This window comes from Lynx rufus, unplaced genomic scaffold (genome assembly GCF_022079265.1).
Source record: "Lynx rufus isolate CCGP_SWC_20201006 ecotype Redwood Valley unplaced genomic scaffold, mLynRuf1.p SCAF_12, whole genome shotgun sequence".
NCBI lineage: Eukaryota > Metazoa > Chordata > Mammalia > Carnivora > Felidae > Lynx > Lynx rufus.
This window is the reverse complement of record NW_025814826.1, coordinates 2,121,736-2,144,512: the sequence shown is the minus strand read 5'-3', so window position 1 is coordinate 2,144,512 and position 22,777 is coordinate 2,121,736. Positions and strand designations below refer to the sequence as shown.

General features: G+C 41.1%; 1 protein-coding gene across 2 annotated transcripts in view; it reads right to left on the bottom strand.

Moving 5' to 3' along the window:
* Positions 1-4,592, bottom strand: part of SPIDR (scaffold protein involved in DNA repair) — a 501,036-nt gene extending 496,444 nt beyond the window's left edge. For both annotated transcript variants that reach the window (XM_047073908.1, XM_047073910.1), the window contains exon 1: positions 4,470-4,592. In XM_047073908.1, the coding sequence (XP_046929864.1) occupies positions 4,470-4,502 (33 nt within the window). In that variant the 5' untranslated portion in view covers positions 4,503-4,592. The remainder of the gene's footprint in view (positions 1-4,469) is intronic.
* Between the last annotated feature and the right edge of the window lie 18,185 nt (positions 4,593-22,777).

Here is a 22,777-nt window from a genome sequence, read left to right as displayed (position 1 = left end):
TCATTCGTGGCTATTTAGCAAGGAAAGGAAACAAAGGATAAAAGAAAAAAGAACTTGAAGTGAGGGGCCTAAGGCAAGAGGAAGAAAAGAACTAAAATAGTGCCAGAATTGAAGCAACTATCTGCTCTCCAACAGCCCAATCTCCCTTGGGCTGAATTTTCACCTATCTGTATATCCTAACATCAGGTAAGAAGCAACTAATTCCCCTCAACTTTTCCGTTTTTCAGAAGTTCAATTTCTGAGTCACCACTGATTCTCCTCTTTTCATCTTTCAATGTCAGGTGCATAAATCTCATCTTCTTTTTATAATTAGTCAACTCAGTCCTCTCCTAATACCATTCCCAACTCTACCACTTTAGTCCATGACCATATCAGCTTTCATCTTAAGAGTCCAGAAAGATCTATATGGCTTGTCCAAAATTACAAAATTACTCAGTTGCAGAGCTGAGGCTAGTACTCATGTCTTCTGAATAAGGTATTTCCTTATGTTTCTTCAGATCTAGAATACTTGCAAATCTTTTAAACTAGTACCATTTTCATCCCTTCATCAGATACTTATTAGGTATCTAATATGTACAAGGTATTATGGCAGGTGCTCTGGGGCACATGGGGTGAACATAATCTTAAAATGTCTACATCATAAGGATAAGCACAAGTAAACCTAATAATATAAGACATGAAGCTATTAAGAATAATACAAAGTTCCACAGGAATACAAAAGAAAGTTCATTTACAACTGGGATGATTAGAGATAATAGATGATTATAGATAGATGATTTGAGGTGGTACTTGACAGATAATTAAGATTCCAGTAAGCAAAAATGGAAGAAATGGCATTACTCCAAACTAAGAACATGAGCAAATACCAAGAGGCAAATGAAAACAGTCATTTACTTACCTAAAGGATAAATAATGAACAAAGTTATAAAGTTAAGGAATAAGGTATGGCCACATTATGGAAGCTGTGAATAAAAGGCTATAAGAGCCTAAACAAAAAAAGCAAGGTCTGGAAGTGACTATATGAGTGCAAATCCTGGTTTCTTCACTTAACTGCTGTGTGACTTTGGAAAAATTAGTTAACCTCTCTACTGTGCCTCAATTTTCTTGTCCATAAAATGAGACTAATAATAGTACCTAATAGGATTGCTGAATTAAATGAGTTAAAAAAAAAAAAAAAAAAAGAGCCATCTGTAGGGGCACCTGGATGGCTTAGTTGGTTAAGTGTCTGACTCTTGATCTCAGTTCAGGTCTTGATCTCAGAATCATGAGTTCAAGCTCTGTGCTGGGTGTGGAGCCTACTTAAAAAAAGAGAGAGAGAGAGAGAGAGAGAGAGAGAGAGAGAGAATCATCTATAAATGAATTAATACATCTATAAGGCTTTTAGCACAAGTTAGGTCCAAAATAATTGATTATGTAGACAATAAGAAGTGAAATGCTTAAGCAGAGGAACAACAATATTAATTAAAGTGGTGTCTAAGGGAAAGTCATCTCTGAAGATGGAACAGAAGCAAGCCACATGGCTGGTACCACAAAAAAACTCCAAACACAAAGTACTTTGGGCCTGACCTAGGGTGACAGAAAAGAAAAGGAAAAAGGAAAAAACTATTGGGGGAGCTAGCCTCCAGGATCACTTCCTATCATTCCTACCTCTTGGCATTCACATCCTCTGTAGCCCCTCTCACACTGTACATGGTTGATCTATGTGACAAAAAGAATAGGACAGAAAAGGTGGCATGTCACTTTTGAGACTGTTATAAAAGACACCAGGGCTCAGGCCCTCCCTGTCTCTTTCTCTTCGGAAAGCCAGTTGCCATGTTGTGAGAACTGCCCTACGAAAGTGGCAAGGAACTGACACTCGCCAACAAACACATGGGTGAGTCTGGAAGTGGATCCCCAGGCTTTGTGACCCTTTATTTGACTGTACCTTGTAGAAGACACTAAGCTGGACCCAGCCAGTTGAGCCATTCCCAGATTTCTGACCTTCAGAAACTATATGAAAAAACAAGCACTTATTTTAAGCTGCTTCAGTTTTGAGACAATCTGTTAAACAGCAATAGATCACTAATATAATTATTGACAAGAAAAACTGGTAAGTTCTTGAAAACTAATAGAATCAGAGGGCAGAACTGAGTCTCAAGTCAAACACTAGGATTTCTAAGGATGTACTGTGAATGCCTGACATTAATTTTTGGTTGCCAAGGCATCCATTTCAGAAGACATCCATCTTGAACAAACATAGCACCAGTTATATGACACAAACCAACAAGATCAGGAATTAAGCTGCCCCTACCCACGAAGGTCCCTCTTTCAGAAAACCCTCGGTAACCTACATAACTGACTATCTGAGTGACTTCACTTCTCCCTTCTGGTGCTCTAATTCCCACCCTTAGGCTTTAAATTAGCCAATAAAGAATGAACCTCCAAAACCCTAGACACCCCACCCTCAGACCTCAGGTTTTCTTGCTCTCCTCTTCCCCCAGCCCCCCTCCACCTCACTGGGTAGCACGTGGGTGTGCAATGTACCCTCCAGGACCTGGGAGTTGTAAATCTTGCTCCTCAAACGTCCCTGATGTTTGTTGCTGAAGTGCATCCTGCAATCATAACAATAACCACAAGGTCTGGTCCAGCCACAACACTGGCCCTGGTCAGGGAAAACGGCTCAGTACAAGTAATCCAGGGGCCCAGGCAAGTGCCTCGGGCATTCCTAGTCAAGCATCACTGTCAACAGACTGAGACCAACAAATTGCAGGAGAAACTGTCAGGGCTTAGTGGATTAAGGGTAAGAAATGGATAATTTCATGATACACTGAGTTTAAACGGAGCTCAAGGAAAAGGTCCTTTACACATCTGAAAGTCAGCTATATAGCTGTGACAGCTAACGTCAAAGTATGAGGTTGCCAAGAATAAATGTGTAAAGTAAGAAAAAGCACAAGGTCAAAACTTAGAACATGGCAGGAACAGAGTAAAGAGAAGTAAACGAGCAGATGCCAGACAGGGAGGGAATCAGGATAAGCAACAGACAGGGATGCTCCTCCCCCCGCCCCCCCAAAAAAAATCAATAAAAGCACGTGATAAATGTGTCAAATGCTAGAGTGACCATGATTTAACAAATTCATATATTTCCTTGATTTTTTTTTTTACATTTGACTATATCTGGAATCAGAATGTCTCATAATCAATAGGTATGTTTGACATAGGTTTCTTTTACTCCACACAGTTACAAAATTGAAACTGACAATCTTTCTCTGCTTTCCAGAAGCAAAGAAACATAACAACGATAAGGAAGCTGAACCAGTATATGTGTACTCTTTTTTGCCAAGAAGTTTTTGGTAAAAGGAAAAAGTCAAAAAAGGAGGCCCTGTGTTTGCTTTTTTAAATTTTAGTATGATGAGACAAGCATGTTTGTAAGCAAGGAACTTAGAAACAGCTTTTTAAAAAATTTTTTTAATATTTCAATTTATTTTTGAGACAGAGAGAGACAGAACACAAGTGGGGGAGGTGCAGAGAGGGAGACGCAGAATGTGAAGCAGGATCCAGGCTCCCAGCTGTCGGCACAGAGCCCAATGCGGGGCTCGAACCCACCAACCGTGAGATCATGACCTGAGGCAAAGTCGGATGATTAACGGACTGAGTCCCCGAGGCGCCCCAGAAACAGCTTTAAAAAGGCCACGGCAAACACAATTTTCGGAAGGAAAAGATGTACTCACAAATGCAAGTACAATCATTTACATATCATTAATGTAATATTCCTACACACGCACTCCGTGCCCAGATACTGTGGTATAAGTTGGTATACACAGTTTGGCAGCGGTTGGCTTCGGACTCCTCTCCCACCGACGCAGGAATAGAAAGATTCAGAAACAGTTTGGGATAGAAAGGAAAAGTGTGGCAACACAGATAACGGGGGGGGGGGGGGGGGCGGATGGCACATCCATTCCAACATCCACCGCTGTCTTCCTGTGTTCTACGACAGTCAAGAAGAGACAAACAATGCCAAACGCTAGCGAGGGTAAATACAGCTCACACGCTAGTTCCAGATTCAACTCCTGTCGCTCACTTCCGTCACCTCGCCAGCTGCGACCTCTCCGCTCCGCACCTCCAGCGGTTGTTCCCCCTGCCCTCCGCATCTCACCGGGAAGGCGAGACGCCAGACGGCCGGCGGGGGGCTGCTTCCGCACACCTGGGCGAGAGACCGACCTCAGGAGAGGCACACTGCGAGGCAGGCTCCATCCACGCTCACCGACAGAACCAGCCGCAGCCTCGCCAGAGATCACGAGCCAGCACAGCGCCTGCCTCTCACCCCTCATAGCCTCTGGCCAGCCCAAGCGCTCCCTGCGCCCCGCCGGCCTGGCCGATGGGGAACTGGAGGCGGTAGGACACACTGGCGCTGTAGGGCTACCGGGAGACCGCTGAAGACAAAGCAGAGAGAACAGGCCTGGCGTGGCACTGGTTCCCAGTCTACAACTTACCTTCCGGGTACACGAGGTACCGCCGCCAGGCATCTCTAGACGCTCAGCCACCTCCCGCGCGGAGCCTTCGCAAAGGCTCGCTGTCTCCTCAAGGTGCCGGAAAGCAGCGCGCCACCGAACTCGCTCCACGCGCCGCACTGTGCGCTACAATTGGCGGGTGCTCGGGCGAGGGGCGGGGCTTTTCCGGACACAAGGCCCTCCCCGCGCTGCGCGCCACGCGCGCGTTGGGATTGGAGCGCTGTCGGCGGTGGGGCGGGGCTTCTCCGCCACTCCTTGCTTTCTGGGCACAAATGGGTTTAATAAAGCTGGGCTGTGAACGTGGGTAGTCGGTTACTCACCAGCTCTGAACGGGAAGGGGTTAGCGCCGTTTATCGCACTTTCCTTGTTGGGGTAGAGGTTGTGCAGAGCGAACTCTGGACAGGCTACAGTGCTGTCCTTGAGTTCCTGATTGGGAGCTGCTACGCGGGTGCCTCTCGCGGGGTCAGCCGCCAAGTGTTTTTTCAAAAGAAGCTCATATGTGGTCTGTTTTGTCAAGCAACAACTGACCTTACGTGAAAACTCGCAGTACGCTACAAATTCAATAATCAATACTTAAGGAATGGTTCTAGCTGCCTAACTCCCAAGAAAGGAGTGTTCTTTCCCTATATATTGGGGCGGGGCCGGGGATAGGTTAGGTATCCTGAGCAGAAATTCTCAAATATAGGAGACATTAAAATCGCCAAGATTTATTGTAACGAGGCATGACTGGATTTCAGATTCTGCAGGTCTAGGGTGGTGCCAGAGAACGTGTGTTTCTGACAAGTTCCCAGATGATATTTGATGTGGAGAACGAAGGTAAAAGAAATATAGGGGGGAAAAATTCCTTAAATTTACAGCCCATTGACAAATACTTGAGACAAGCAGAGTGACCTTCCTCAAGGAGCTTGGCTGCCTCTATGTCAGTTCTTTGTTAGAGGCAAAAGGCAACCTTAGCTTGTCATTAGCCAGACCTCCAGGATCCTGTAAGTTTTGGTTAACATATGAAACTGCCTTTGGAAACTTCCTTTTTTCTATCTCCCCAAGACACATGCTAGCAATCATCCTCCAAGCATATGGCCCACTGATGCGTATCTGAAGGGTCTCATGACTAAGGTTTTATTAGATAGTTAGTAAGTGATCTTTTCCTAACAACAGCTAGCCCCTTAAGGTCCTGGAAACCTTGTTTCCAAATTCCTTAGAGACTTAAACTGTCCCTAGCCCCCTGCTAACTTGAAATTATATAATCAGCCACTCCTCCTCACAACCCCAGTGCAGCTCTTTCTGCTCACTGGTTCTGTCCCCGTGCTTTAATAAAACCACCTTTTTGCATGGAAGACATCAATATTGTTGGTGTTGGTCCTATAATTCACTTTGAGAGCGACAGGCAACCGCCATTTCTTAGATCCCACAAGTGAGTATACTTAAGTGTCTCATCACTTTGAGAAGTAAATTTAAAACGGAATACAATGGGAAGGGGAGCCAGGACTGAGTAGAAACCCAATTAGATCACAAAGTCTAACCAGGTAGGAATGTTCCAAAATAAAAGCGTCTGTTTTGGAAAAAACTAAAACAATGATTTCAGTAAGTTGACAAAGTATCAGCTAGGGAAAGAGAGGAGGATTCTTCATTGTACCCTCATAAGTATAGTGGAAGCGAGTTTGGTCTTCTGCTTCAAAGAAGCACTTTTTTTTTTTTTTTTTTTTTGCCTTTGTAAGAATACATAGCTTTGCAATTTATCCATTTTCCCTATTCATTTGCCATTATTGCCTCAATTAGGCCTTCTGACACAGTTTGACCATTTATCGTGTCTATCCTTTGGATCTTTATTATATATCTCTACCAGACTTCTCTATGCCACTCAGCTATAGCCTCATTATACTACCTGTCTGTGATCGCCACTTGAATGTCTGAGAAACTCTTCAACCTAAATTTTTCTCCTCCCCAAATAAGATAATTCTCCATCTCAGTAGTGGCACTAACATCCACCCAATAGCTCATGCTGAAACCTGGGATTTTCGTGAACACTTTTGTGTCCCTTATCCCAGTCCTGCCTGTCCCACTTTCTATTTGTAAATTTCTCATCTAACCACTCATTCTCAGCTGCCACTGCCATATTCCAGGTCATAATTTCTTTTGCCCAAACTACCCAGTAGCTTCTAATCAGTACTTCCTCGTCTACTCTTGCCCTCATCTACCACATACATAGAATCCATTCTCCATGTAAACACTCTAATGATGTCTATGCTGTCCATATTAGTCTTCCTTTCAGTTGCCAAATGTACTCTGAGGCCTCAGGGTATATGGATTTCCTACTCCATTTGCCTGAAAGGCTTTGGCCTCCTTCTGCCATGTCACTTCATACACAGCTATTAAAAATTGTTCATGCTGACAGATGGATACAAGGAGGTTTATAATATTATTCCTTACTATTCATATGTTTAAAAATAAAATTTTAAGTTGAGATTTTTAAAAAACAAAAACAAAAAAAAAAAGAAACAAACAAAAAACCCTGAATCTGATCTTAGTTTCTTTGAACTCCCAAAGCTAAAACCCTCTGTTCATTCTTACATATCCTATGATCCTTTGAAGATGTTCTAATAAGCATAATTTAAACAATTATTATAATTATCATCTGGCTCCACCTCTGAACCATAAAGTAGTAACATTTCTTTCTTCTTCACACTCATATCCCCAGCACTTAGCACAATGTCTTCCATGTACAAAGCAGTCAAATAAATATTTGCTATGATGAACTAATAATTATGAAATAATTATTTCTAATAATTTGTCTGAGGTCTCACAGCTACAAAGTGTTTAGGATTAGAACTGTTGTGAAACCAAGGTTCATGTTTTCTCCACTATATCATTCATAACATAGTATAATTATGAGGAATTTTCAGTTGAACAGAGACTCAGCAAAAGTGAATTACCCATAAGAAAGATAAGCCTGTGCTAGAATGGATTTTTGATTCCTACCCAGTCCTGTCTTATCAACAAATATTCAATGCCAAAACATAAAAACAAGTGGGAAAAATTTTCTATTAACTCTTCTCATCAAAATTTTTGCCCTAGTTCTTGTTTTGCAGATATCTGTGGTTTTCACTCTGCTCACAAGGACCCTAAGGATTCCATGAAAGGAACATGGAGTCTGTTGAGGGTAAGAGTCACAACAGGATCTCTCCTATATCACCAGGGGAGGTCTTCTTTCCTCTGTTTTAAAAATAGAGTGAGATTTCACTTAAAAAAATAATAAATTTGGGGAAAGAATGTTTGAAATCCACTAGTCTAGTCTATATCTTCTTCTAGCCTAGTAGTTAAGAGTGCAGTGGGCTGCAAGTGAAGACAAGATTTGAATGTGAAAAAATGAAACTGTAAATGTATTAGAATAAACCTGATCAAAATTCATTTATAATTTTTTTTGGGGTGTTCTAACTATGACTCAAAATTCACTACTCATAATAGAAAATATTGATAAATTCAACTGCATAAAAGCCTTAACTTATGCATGGCAAAAACTACAAGCTAGTAAAAGACAAATGACACAATAGGAAGACTATTTGGTACTCCTCTCATATAAAAAGATTACTCCCCTAAAGTATAAATCTCCCTTGAAGTCAGGAAAAAATTACCAACAACCCAATAGAACATGGGCAAAAGACTTAAAGTGTTCACTGAAAAAGGGACACAAATGGCCCTTGTACCTATGAAAAATGTGGCACCTCAGTAGTGAGAAATGCAAATTAAAACTGCACACCTAAAATATTGGCTGAAATCTAAATGCTTGACAAAACACATTAGGGTAAAGGCATTCTCATAAATTGCTAGTGGAAGTACAAAATCATGGCATCCCTGTCAAAGGGAATTTGGTAATATTTTTTCAAAATTACAAGTGCATTTATCCTTTAAGCTAGTAATCTCACTGCTGGGAATTATTTCTACAGATATACCTGCACCTACATGAACTGATAAGTATAGAAGGATATCTACTGCAGCATTATTTGCAATAGCAAAAGACTAGAAATAACTGACATACTCATTTACATAAAGTAGACTGTTAAATAAACCATGGTATACCTTCACAATGATCTCTAGGATATATTCAATGAAAAAAAGCAATGGACAGACTAGGGTTCATAGTGAGTTGCCTTTTTAGTGTATGAAAGCAGAGAAAGACATATATTTGTGCTGCTTGTGTCTGCATGAAGAAATACTAGAAATGTAGAAGAAAAAAATGAACTTGATACAGAATTTTATTCTGTAGAGAGGAGAGGAACCAGGTAATTGGCATGAAAGGAATAAGACTTATGCATTTTGATTTTTTTAGATTTATTTATTTTTGAGAGAGAGAGCACAAGCAGGGAAGGGGTGGGGGGTGGGGGGTGGGGCGCCAGAAGATCTGAAGTGGGCCCTGCACTGACAGTAGTGAGCCCGATGCAGAGCTCAAACCCATGAACCATGAGATCATGACCTGAGCTGAAAGTTGGATGCTCAACCGACTGAGCCATCCAGGTGCCCCTATATTATTTTGATTTTTGAGCTGAACATATACTCATTCAAAAAATATAGATTGAAAATTTAAGAAAAATGTGCACTATGTTCTGGAGTGATGATGGTTGCACAACTGTAAATATAGTGAAAACCACAGAATAGTACACTTTAAAGGGTGAATTTTAGGCTGTTTATCTTATATCTCAATAAAACAGTTATTTTTTAAAATGTGGTCAGGACTGGCAGCATCAGCATCATCTGGGGAATTGTTAGAAATGAAAATTTGGGGGCCCTCTCCTAGACCTAGACTGCCTAAATGAGAAATTTTATGGGTGGAGCCTGGCAATCTATTCTGACATGCCGTCCAAGTGATTCTGAAGCATGCTCAATTTTGAGACCTCTTGACTAGATGGCAGTTGGTAGAGGTAACAAGTTCTTGCACAATAGTAATCTGAAAGCATCTTACTACTACATCCATGCACTCAGGATAGGAAGAGAAGTCCTTCTCAAACGTCTTAAAATCATGAACAACAATAATGTCAATAATCATAATAATATCTAACATATTTGTGCAGGCACTGTATTATTTACACGAAATGAAAATAAGTGTCTAACCTCCTACATTAGGACATAACCAGATAAGTGCTCAAAAGCTGTTAGCTATTTGTTTACCTAAGATTTATTATTATTATTTTATAATTTATTATTCGCCTTAGATCTTTTTTAGCATCTCTTTTTCCAGTTTTATTAAGATATAATTGACATGTAGAACTGTATAAGTTTAAGGTGTATATCATACTAGTTTGACTTACATATATTCTAAAATGGTTACCATAATAAATTTAGTTAATATCAATCATCTCATATAGATATAAAAGAAAAAAGAAAGAGGAAAAATTGTTTTTTTCTTTATGGTGAGAACTCTTAGGGTCTACATTCTTGAAAACTTTCAGAATGCATCTCCAGTATTTATTTGTCTTATCACTGAAAATTTGTATCTTTCGATCACCTTCATCCAATTCTCTCTCTTCCCACCCCCTACCTCTGTAACCACAAATCTGATCTATATTTCTATGAGTTTGGGGTTCCTTTTTTTAAGATTACATATAAAAGTGAGATCATACAGATGGTCGTTCTCTTCTGACTTATTCCACTTAGCATAATTCCCTCAAGATCCATCCATGTTGTTGCAAATGGCAAGATTTTCTCCTTTTATGTGACTGAATATTATTTCATATATACACACATGCACACACATGTAATATACAGTATATATTCCATATATATTCCAATAGTCTATATATACACCATATATGTGTGTCTGTGTGTGTGTGTATACCATACCCACCATAGCTTTTTTATCCATTCACCTGTTATTGTACACTGCCGTGAGGTTGCTTCCACTTTTGGCTATTGTATATAACACTGCAATGAACATGGAAGTGCAAATATCTCTTTGACATAATGATTTCATTTTCTATATGCCCAGTAGTAAAATTGCTGGATCATGTGGTATTTCCATTTTCCATCTTTTGAGGCACTTCCATACTATTTTCCACAGTGGCTGTACCAAATTACACTCTCACAATAGTGCTCAAGTGTTCTTTTTTCTTCACTTCCTTGCCAGCACTTGTTATCTCTTGACTTTTTGGTGATAGCCATTCTAACAGGCATGAGATAATATCTCATTGTGGTTTTAGTTTCACTTCCCTGGTGATTAGTGATGCTGAGCAACATTTCATGTATTTGCTGACCATTCACACATTTTCTTTGGAAAAATGTCTGTTTGTGTCCTTTGCCTATTTTAAGTTGGATTGTTTGTGTTATTTTGCTGTTGAATTGAATGAGTTCTCCATATATTTTGGATATCGGATATCCCTTATCAGATATATGATCTGAACATATTTTCTCCTATTCTGTAGGTTGCCTTTTAATTTTGTTGACTTTTTTCTCTTGCTCTGCAGAAGTTTTTTAGTTTGATGTAGTCCCACTTGTTTACTTTTCAGTTTGTTGCTTGTACTTTAGATGTCGGATACAAAAAAATCACTGTCAAGACCCATGTCAAAGAGTTTTTTCTCTAAGTATTCTTCTAGAAGTTTAATGGTTTACAGTCTTGCATCTAAATTGTTCATTTATTCTGAGTTATTTTTGTAAGTATTGTACAATAGGGATCTAGTTCATTCTTTTATGTGCATGGATTCTTATAAAGCTCATTTATAGCTTTTTTTGCTCTTCCTGACTGTTTCTTGGTCCCTTGATCTCTGTAACAATAGATTCTCTGCTGTCCTCTATACTTTTCCAAGCCCAGCAATTGATTTTATGACTATTATTTTAAATTCATTTTCTGTTACATTGCTTAAATCATTGTTGACAGGTTTGTTTGCTGTTACTACTTCCTGGAGTTTCTTTTGAGAATAATTCTTCCATTTCATCACTTTGGATAGTCCCTGGAGTGGCACAGAACTGCAGGGCTCTTCCTCTGCGTTGTCTGGAGTAACTTGCGTTGGTGGACGGGGCTGCAGTCAGACCTGATGTCTACCCCCAGCCCACCGCTGGGGCCACATTCAGACTGGTGTGTACCTTATCTTCCCCTCTCCCAGGGGCAGGACTCACTGTGGAGTGGTGTGGCTCCTGTCTGGGCTTCTTTCACACTGCCAGGCTTGTGGTGCTGCTTCGATGGGATCTGGCTTATTAGGCAGGGTGGATCCGCAAGGTGCACAGGGGCGGGAGGAGCAGACTCAGCTAGCTTTGCCTTCAGTGGTCTGCCTCAGGAGGGGCCCTGAGGCACCGGGAGGGAGGCAGACCCATCGGAGGGATGGATGCACAGAAGCACAGTGTTGGGTGTTTGCAAGGTGCAAGCAAGTTCCATGCCAGGACTGGTTCCCTTTGTGATTTTGGCTGGGGGAAGGGTGAGGGTGATGGCTCTGGTGAGTGCCTTTGCTCCCTGCCAAGCTGAGCTCTGTCCTCCGGGGCTCAACTACTCTCCCTCCTATTGTCCTCTAGCCCTCCCACTCTCGGAGCAGAGACATTGACTTGTGACATTCCAGATGTTAAGTCCCACTGGTTGTCAGAACACGCTGCTTCTGGCCCCTCCACTTTTGCTAGCCAGACTTGGGGGCTCTGCCTTGCCGGTGGGCTGCTCCTCTACCACCCCTGCCAACTCCCGCCAGGCCGTGTAGCGCGCACCGCCTCTCCACCCTTCCTACCCTCTTCCATGGGCCTCTCGTCTATACTTGGCTCTGGAGAGTCCATTCTGCTAGTCTTCTGGTGGTTTTCTGCACTATTTAGGCAGGTGTAGGTGGAATCTAAGTGGTCAGCAGGATGCCGTGAGCCCAGCATCCTCCTACGCCACAATCTTCTGAAATCTGTCTCAACCACAACTCCTTTGTAATGGTTCAGTGTCCTCTTCAAATTTCAAACTGATTGGGGCGCCTGGGTGGCGCAGTCGGTTAAGCGTCCGACTTCAGCCAGGTCACGATCTCGCGGTCCGTGAGTTCGAGCCCCGCGTCGGGCTCTGGGCTGACGGCTCAGAGCCTGGAGCCTGTTTCCGATTCTGTGTCTCCCTCTCTCTCTGCCCCTCCCCCGTTCATGCTCTGTCTCTCTCTGTCCCAAAAATAAATAAACGTTAAAAAAAAAATTAAAAAAAAAATTTCAAACTGATTGTCCTCTATGTCAACGTGATTTTGAGTTATTGCAAAGGGATCTTCTGTTCTCCTCTAGGCGTTTTTCCTCTATATCTGTGGCCTTGGATGAGCACATATTTGTGTGGCTGCATTTGTGTGTCTAACTGTAATGGAAGAGGATTATCTTCAGATTCCTAAACGTCCTTATTCTCATACTTATCTTTTCCTTCTTTGTAAAGTAGGACCTGAATTTTAATAGAAAACACAAAGGGGCCTTTTTTGTATCTTGTGAGACAGGAATTGCCAATCTCTCAGCCTCAGGCATTATACCCTTAGTTTCATGAAATTGAATGAACATGTGTTGATGATCTGTGTGTGGATACATTCATTTCCACACTGAGAAGGGTGAGTGCCCACTCATCCCATATATTTTACAAATTACTTGTGTGCTTAACCACCTCTTCATCTCACTGACCTCAGAGATCAACATTATCCCTGCTGATGCTCTGCGTTGAGGCTCTCCCCACTGAGAGTTGGCATTAGGCCTGAGACAACAGGAACACACACAAAGCCTCAGAAAATTGTGAGGAAAGTTTCAGAGATGCAAACCTTCAGGCAGGGTGGTGAAAGCAGGTTCAGGGTTGCAGTGACAGGAGTCCAGCAGGGGAGTTTCCTGGTCAACCCTGAATTCCCTGCTAAGAGTCTGACTCAAGCTGAAGGCCAAGGAAGCCACACAGCTGATCTACACCTTTCATCACATTTGGTCTCACAGACATACACAAACTTAGGCCGACAAGCCTCCCATAAGAACCAAGTTAAACTACAATTCTCCAGGCCATTCTTTCACACAGATCCAAAACCTTCAGAAAACCAAGGGAAACAACAGTCTTTATTTAGATAATGAAATAGGTACACTTTGGCCACAATGACATTTCAGAGTTGATACCTGTATGAACTGTCCTTGAACCCACACAGCAGCTCTGTGTGGACCTCACGTTGCACTCACTCTCCCTGCCTAGGTTGTGGGCCCTACCAGGAATGGCCTCCAACTCCCTCTCACTGAGTCCAACACACTTCCCTCTGCACCATCTCAGCTCTTCCTCCAATTCATTCCCATGAGATTCCTGTCTCCGTTTCTTGTACTTGAGGACCCATTACTGGAGCTTCCACTATTGTAGATCAGAAGCTCCATGTCATTTAATGCATGTAACTCTCTCCGCGTTAGGACAATTGAAGCCCCTGAGGGGGGTGTGTCTCATCTCTCACAGGGCCTGCTTTTCTGTAAAAAGACTCTTTCCTTCACAAGAGACACCTGCAGCCCAGCTCAGTAAGGGAAAATGACACAGCCCAACCTATGTATGTTCTGAGAAACTTGAGGAATCTTTAAATTTTTTTTTAACGTTTATTTATTTTTGAGACAGAGAGAGACAGAGCATGAATGGGGGAGGGTCAGAGAGAGGGAGACACAGAATCTGAAACAGGCTCCAGGCTCCGAGCTGTCAGCAAGGAGCCCAATGCAGGGCTTGAACTCATGATCCGAACCACAAGATCATGACCAGAGCCAAAGTCGGCCACTTAACCGACTGAGCCACCCAGGCGCCCCAGAAACTTGAGGAATCTTAACAGTGTCCTCAGCCAGCAGCACCCTTGCATTGTAAAGCCTGTGAGGCCATCTCTACATCTTCTCAAAGACTCAACAAGACAGAAGATGAACATGCTGAACATGTCAACTCATACTGTTCAGATCATCTTACAAATAGTCGAGGTGGAGGTCACTGTGGACACCAAGGAGCTGGTGGTGGCTTCTAGAGTCCATGAACAGTGATAAAGGGGATCTCTTTAGAAGGGCCTGCAGGGTGGACCTGGTAAAAGAGGAGGTCCTCTTGCATCCATAGGGACCTACAGAACAGGGGTGACAGGTATGTTGGTATGATAGAAGCAGAACGCCCACAAGAGCTGAAACACAATGGTGTCGGCACCTGGCCCCTTAATCATTCACGGGTTCTAGTAGAACACAGCCTCAGTGCCAGAAAACTCTACCCTCCTAAGAGGTCCCACCTACAGCCTGAAGGTACCAGATATCACAAGGAGAAACTACTGTCTCCACACATCACTGCCCATGTTTACAAATGCAGAAAGCCAAGGAATCCTATTCTAGAAGATTGATGGAAGTAATGCCAGTCTAATAAGGAGCGTATTCCAGAGAGGCAGGCATCTGTGTCCACGACCCCTCTGGTGTCCTCTTCCACCAGATCTGCAGACTTTTTATTTGCACATTGAGAAAAGACAGAACATGAAGGAATGAAAGAAAAGCCAATCACCACACAGAGATTCAGGGCCACCCCAGTGCCATAGCTCAACCTGCCATCCCATGCCTGTCCTAACTCTGCTTCCCTCCCTGACAGAGACATCTTCTGCACAAGGCCACAGAGACCTCTGAGGAGATGGAGACTCCTGAAGTCTTGCAGGGGGGCTGGAAATGTGTTTTCTGACAGAAACACATTACCTGTGCACATTCACTGGTCTCAGGTATGTTTATCTTAATTCACAGGTAATGCAGTTTTTAAATACGAGTTGCAGAGCTAGTTTGTCCTATTGTAAAAGGGAAATATAAATTCTACACAAAAGAATGAACAGAACCATCTCTTAATTTCAGGTGTAAAACTCCCATAAGGCATCACTGCATAGACTGTGTGGAAGAAAAACAAACCATCCACAACCTTTCATTATATTCAACTCTTTCATACTCTCACATCCCGTACCAGAGGCAGAGGGTTTTTCAGGTGCCTCAGATGACCCTTGAGGACAAGAGGGAGATCTGATCCTGTCCTTTGACGAATGTCTACATGGCTCTGGTTCAGGTGTTTTTATAACTAATCAAGCAGCTGTGAGCAGTTCAGGTCTCAACTTGCTAGAAATAAGGTCAGGGGTGTGTCTCATCCTTCAGAGAGCCCAGCACATGGTCTCTGTACAAGCTACATCCTAGGGAGTGCTATGTCTGTCAGCATGTATAAGGCCTCTTTCCTTCTCTACAGACACATATGTTGACCAGCTCACTATGTGGAAATGACTGCTCATTTCATGCATGTCCTGAGAAACTTGAAGTACATAAGAATGTCCTCACTCAGGCTGACTTGAAAGCCCTGTGGTGCCATCACTGCATCTTCTCCAAACACATAACAAGTAAAAGACAAAACGTGTTTTAAAAGTCAACTCATACTGGTTATATCATCTTCTACATGGCGGGGGAGGAAGGTAAGGTTCCAGAGGACCCCAGAATGGAGAAGGTGGAGGTGGCCCTAAGCCCACGGATAGTGATAAAGGGCAGCCCATGGGGTATGACATGGAGGGCACTTCTGGGAAGGAGGAAATATCCTGGAGACCACATTGACCTGCAGGACAGAAATTAAACTTTTGAGATGTGTTAGGGTAAAAGGTGAAAAATCCAACACCAACACTAACATACCTGAACCCCCATGAAGCCAGAATGGTACCTGTCTCCTTCCCCTCCACCTGGTTTCAACAGGGCAGCATCAGTGCCACAAAACTCCACCCTTCCCATTGGGTCCCACCTAGAGCTTCTAGGAGTTGGAGGAGACAAAGCAGTTCATTGCTGGCAGCAAGCATGGTACTAGCTGTGCCTGAAAATGTAGAGAAGGAAGTGGCTAGTCTTAAAGGATCAGAGGGATAATTCCAGACTACTAAAGAAAGTCTGTTTCACACACACAAGCTTCTATTTCCAGGTCTTCTCTCCATCCGGGCCTTCACCACCTCAACAGCTTCATCTTGGCATAATAAGAGCTGAAATGATGAGGAAGAATTTTGTTTTTGTATCATTCATTTACATCTTTAATCCATTTCAAGTTAATTCTTGGAGTGGTGTAACATAAGGTGCTAAACTTTAATCTTATACATGCGAATATCCATTTTTCCCAGCACCAGTTATTCAAGAGACTACCCTTCTCCACTGTGTATTCTGACTCCCTTGTCAAATACTAGTTGACTGTGCATGCATGGGTTTAGTTTGGGCTCTCAATTTCCGTTCCATTGTCTTGTGTTTGTGCTTATGCCAGTGACATAATTGATTTCTTTGTGTTATAATGCAGCTTGAAGTCAAGAAGTGTGATGCCTCCTGTTTTGTTCTTTCTTGCTTTGGCTACTTGGGGTATTTTTTTGCTTCCAAATGCATTTTAGGACATGTGTTTCTAATTGCATAAAAATTACATTGGAGTCTTGATAGAGATTGCACTGAATCTCTAGAGGGCTTTGGGTACTATGGGCATTGTATCTATATTAATTACTCTGAAAGATGGACTTGGGATGGCTTTTCAGTGACTTGTGTGTTCTCTTGTTTCTTTCGCCCACATTGAATTTCTTCCATTTCTGCACACAGGTTTCATAGTTTTCTGTAGAGAGATCTTTCACTTCCTTGGCTAAATTTATCCTCATAAGTTTATTGTTTTTGATGCTATTGGAACTGGGATTGTTTTTTTTTTTTTCTTCTTAGATAATTTGGTTAGTGTATAGGAATGCTACAGAATTTGATATGGTGACTTTATATTGGAAATTTACTGCATTTCTTGATTAGATTTTAACAGGTTCTTTTACATTAAACTTTTTATTTCATTCCTTTACCTTATTTAAAAAGTGATGTTATTTGGAATAGCTGACACAGTATTTTACATTAGTTTCAGATGAACAACATAGTTTTTGGACAATTGTATACACTCTGCTACACTAACACCGGTGTAGCTATCATCTGTCACCATGCATCACTACACCAGTACCATTCTCTATGTTCCCTATGCTATATCTTTTACATATGATTTATTCATTCCATAACCAGAAGCCTGCATCAACCATTCCCCTTCAAATATCTAGGGCATCCTTGTCTTGTGCCTGATCTTAGAGGGAACTCTTTCACAATTTCACTATTGAGTATGATATTAGCTGTGGGCTTCACCTACATGGCCTTTCTTATGTTGAGCTATGTTCTTTTACACTGAATTTTAAAGAGTTCTTTTTTTTTTTAGCACAAATGGATACCAAATTTTCTCAGAACTTTTTTTCTGTGTCTATTGACATCGTTACATGAGTTTTCTTTTTAAATTTTAAAATGTATTTTTTTTAGCTTAAATTTACTTATGTATTTCTTTAGCATTTATTTTTTCAAGGTTTTATCTAAATTCCAGTTGGTTAACATACAGTGTAACATTAGTTGCAGGTATAGATTGTAGTCATCCATCACTTACATACAACACGCAGTGATCCTCACTACTAGCGCCCTCCTTAGCGCATCACCAATTTAACCCATCCCCCTGCCCAGCTCCCTTCTAGTAACCCTCCATTTGCTATTTATACTTAAGAGTCTGGTTTCTGGTTGTTTTTTCTTTCCTTCAATTATGTGAGGGGTCACATTTATTGATTTGCATTTCTGAAACATCCTTCCTTCACAGGGAAAAAACACTTCATTACAGTCAATGATCCTTGTAAGGTGATGCTGAATTTAGTTTGCCTGTATATTATTGGGAACTATTCATCTATATTCATCACAGGAATACTGGCCTATAGTTTTTTGTCCAGGTAGTATCCTTTCTGGCTTCTTACCAGGGTAATTCCAGTCTCATGAAATTAGTTTGGAGGTGTTTATTCCTTTTTAATCAGTGAGAGGACTGCTGTTATTTTCTTCTACAACGTCTGTTCAAATTCACCAGTGAATCCACCTGGTCCTGGGCATTTCTTCCCTGAGAGAATTTCGATTACTGATTCAATTTCCTTGCATTGGTTATCTTCTCCTTTTCATACAGTCTTCCTTTAATGGGTCTGTGCAAACCTTCTCTTTCTTCCTGATAGAGTCGTGGTAGGTTGTGTGTTTCTAAGAACCTATCCATTTCTTCTAGGTAGGTAGTTTGCTGGCATCTAATTTGGCCATAGTTTCCTCTTTGTCTCCTTTATGTTTCTTTAGTATCAGGTGTAATGTCTTCTCTTTTATTTATAGTTCTTTTGAGTTGGGTCCTCTCTCTGTCTTAGCATAGTTTATGTATAATCTTGACAAGTTTGTTTCACTCTTCAGAAAACCCACTTTAGGACTTCTTCATATTTTCTATTGATTTCATGGTCTCAGTTTCATTGGTTTCCACTCTCATATGTATTACTTTCTCCCTCTTGAGAACATTGGACACAGATTGTTGTTTTTTTCTAGTTCATTAAAGTTAAAGGTAGGTTGTTCATTTGAGTCCCAAATGTATCCTCCATGCATGCAAATCCAGTGACTCATCAGAGAACCTTCAATAGGTCTTTCCTGTCCTATTTCTCATTCTCAGATTTCTGAGAAATAGAACCAAAAAATTTATTTGAAGACACAATAGATAAAAACTTACCTAATGCAGGGAAGGAAACAGATCCAGAAGCATGAGGAACAAAGAACCCCCAATATGTTCAACAGAAGCAGATCCACAAGTCGTATAGTAATTAAAACGCAAAATGTTGTGATAAAGAAAAATTTTAACAGCAAGAAAACAAAAGATGACAGTTACCTACAAAAGAAACCCCATAAGGTTATCACTGGATGTTTTTCAGAAGAAACTTTGAAACTGTAAGTGAGCAGCACGGTATGGTAAAGTTGCTGAATGGAAAACATCTGCAGCCTAAGAGAGTCTATCCACAACATTATCATTCAGATGGAAGGAGAGATCAAGAGATTCCCAAATATATACTAAGAAAGTTCACAACCAACAAACCACACCTGCAAGAAATGTTAAAGGGGACTCTTTAAGTGGAAAAGAAACACCTAAAGTCACATTATTAAAGTGTGAAACCCAAAAGCAATAAAAATGAGTATATGTGTACAGCATCATCCAAGGTATTCATGATATGAAAGGTTTTGAAATAGGAACACTACATAGCTACAACACGGGAAGGAGAGGATTAAAGAACTGGTTCAAACTTAAACAACTATCAACTTAATATAGACTTCTGTATGCACAAGTGGTTAGTTACAAATCTAATAGCAACCACAAATCAAACATCACTAATACATATGCAGAATATAAAGACAAGCAATTTCAACTGTGCTACTAAAGAAACCCAGCAAACCATAAAAAAGAGAAAAAGAAGAAAGGATCAGAAAGATCAGAAACAACCAACATCAAGTAATAAAAGGACAAGTACATGTCTATCAATTACTTTGAATGGAAACAGAATAAATGCTCAAATCAAAGGCACTGGGTGACAGATAGGGGCAGCTGGATGGCTCAATTGCTTGAGATTTTAACTCTTGATTTCGGCTCAGGCTATGATCCCAGGATCCTTGCGTAAGATACATTCTCACTCTCATTCTCTCTCGCTCTCCTTCTATCTTCCCCCATTCCCCCATCCCGCCATCCCATGCCTGTACTCTCTCTCTTCATAATAAAAGGCACTGGATGATAGAATGAATAAAATATAGGATCCATCTATCTTCTACCTACAAGAGACTAATTATAGAACTAAAGTATCAAAAGAAAACTGCAGTAGCCATACCTATATCAGAAAAAATAGATTTAAAATGAAAATTGTAACAAGACAATGAAGGACACTATAATAATAAAAGGTACACTCCAAAAAAAGATAGAACAATTTTAAACATATATGTGCTCAACCTGAGAGCATCCAAATACACAAAACAGTCAAAACCTAAAGTCAATAACTGATAGTCATACAATCATATTAGGGCACTTTAACACCCCAATGACATCAATGGAGAGATCATTCCATCAGAAAATCAACAAGGAAGTAGTGACTTTGAATGATAGAGTACACCAGATGGACTTAACAGATATATTTAGGGCATTCCATCCTAAAACAGCACAATACACCTTCTTTTCATGTGCACATGGAATATTCCCCACTCTCGATAAAATATTAGGTCATAAAACAAGTCAAAACAAAATCAAACCGATCACATCATACCATGTGTCTTTTCAAACCACAATGCTATCAAAGTAGAAATCTACAAGAAAAAAATCTGGGAAAGGCACAAAAACATGGAAGTTTAATAACACTCTCCTAGACAATTAATGGTTCAACCAAGAAATCAAAGAAAAAAATCCAAAATGGCATGGAAACAAATGAAAATGAAAATACAACAATCCAAACTTCTGTAAAGCAAGAAAACTGGTTCTAACAGGGAAGTTTATAGCAATACAGGTCTGCCTCAGGAAAAAAAGAAAAAAAAAACTGAAGTAAACTCCATAACCTTATAACTGTAAAGCCAGACAAAGGACAACAAAACCCCCAAACAGCAGAATGAAGAAAATAATTAAAAGCAGAGGAGAAATAAATGATATAGAAATTAAAACTACAGTGAAACAAGGTAAATGAAATTAGGAGCTGCTTCCATGAAAAGAACAATAAAATTGATAAGCCCTAGCCAGACTAACCAGAAAACAGAAATGATGCATATAAATAACAATTACAGAGAAGAACAACCAACACCACAGAAATACAAACAATTGTAAGAGACTATTATGAGAAACTATATGCCAACAAGCTGGACAAACTGGATTATATGGATCAATTCCTAGAAACATGGAACCTACAAAAAGTGAAGCAGAATGAAATAAAAAATTTGAAGAGATGGTTTACTAGCAAGGAGACAGACTCAGTAATCACAAATCACTTAGACCAGGACCGGCCAACTTCACAAGCACATTCTATCAAACATCTGAAGAAAAGTTGATGCCTATACTTGTCAAACTATTCCAGAAAATAGAACAGGAAGGAAAATATCCAAATTAATTCAGCAGTACCCTGATAACAAAATCAGATAAAGACACCACGAAAAAACAAAACTAGGGGTCCATATCGTTCAATCATACAGAGGCAAATGTCCTCAACCAAGATTTGGCAAACAGAGTCTAACAACGTATTCAAAAAATAGTCCACCAGCATAAAGTGGGTGGTGAATGTAAAACTGAGGCAAGTCTACGAATCTCTGAAAGAGAAAATGGGCAAAAAAAGAAACATAAAAAAAAAAGTGGAAATATATCAGACAGGGGATCTAAGCACCCATTTTCATAAAGACAAACTATCTTTGGGCTTTTTCTTGTAAAATTGATTCACAATGCTTGCTTAGTATAATCTTGCTCACACTGAGAAGTGGTCTTTGTAAGTTCTTGGACCAGCAGCAGTCTCAGAGGGATGCCGTGAATCAGCTTTTAGTAAAATCTGCAATTTAAAAGTATTCAGTTTTTCACAAGTTCATGAGAAATTAGAAAACATGCCAAATCTCAACTGAAAAAGAGATAAGGTAACTAGTATGTTCTTAAGATATTATTGATGAGATTCCTTCCAACGAAGACAAGAAAGGATAACTGTAACAAATTCTGTCGCAGGAATAATATTGAACAAATAACGGGAGGTACCTGACAACAAGGTACCTGTCAGATTTTCAGTTGTTTTCAGCAGCTACAACATTGTTGGTGGAAAAATACCCACTGAAAATTAATAAAAGCATGTATAATGTGGAGGGCACCTTGTGTTTTTACCTCTGGCTCTGGTTCCAGCAGGACTCGGAGAGTGGGTCCCAGCTGATTCTTCTAGAAGGTCCCGAGAGTCAACATTTGGTGTCTTTACTTCCAAACTGAATGCGACTCCTGTTCCTCTGAATTTGTGACAGGATTTCTCCCCAAAACAAACCTGAATCTGGAACAAAAAAACCCCAGCCTCTGTGACGTGGCATCGCGGGACCCTCTGAATCCACAGATCCTTGACTGAAATACACCTTGTTCACATACTGGCAGGGGAAATGAGGAAAAAACCACGGAACAGCCCTGAGAATGCAAAGGACTGTGCTGCTCACTGACCATCCAGCGCTTCCTGGAAGCTGCCCAGATCCCTTCCCTGGTACTCAGCCCCACCACTGAGGAGACACCAAGTGGCTGGGAAGCCTCCAGAGTCTCCCCCCCAGGCCCAGGGGCGGATCCTGCTGGTAACCCAGCTCTGGGTCTTTGCCCACACTCAGAAGCACTAGGTCCTCAGTATCAAGGAAGCCTTTCCAGCTCTGAGGCACCCTGGATCAGAAAAGCCTAATGGACGCCTTGTCTGGCCATCGCTGAGCCTGCAGAGGACCGGCCCCTCCATGGGCGTGCTGTGTGCGCTCCCTCTGCTGGCCGCCCTGGGAATTCCTGCATTGTTCAA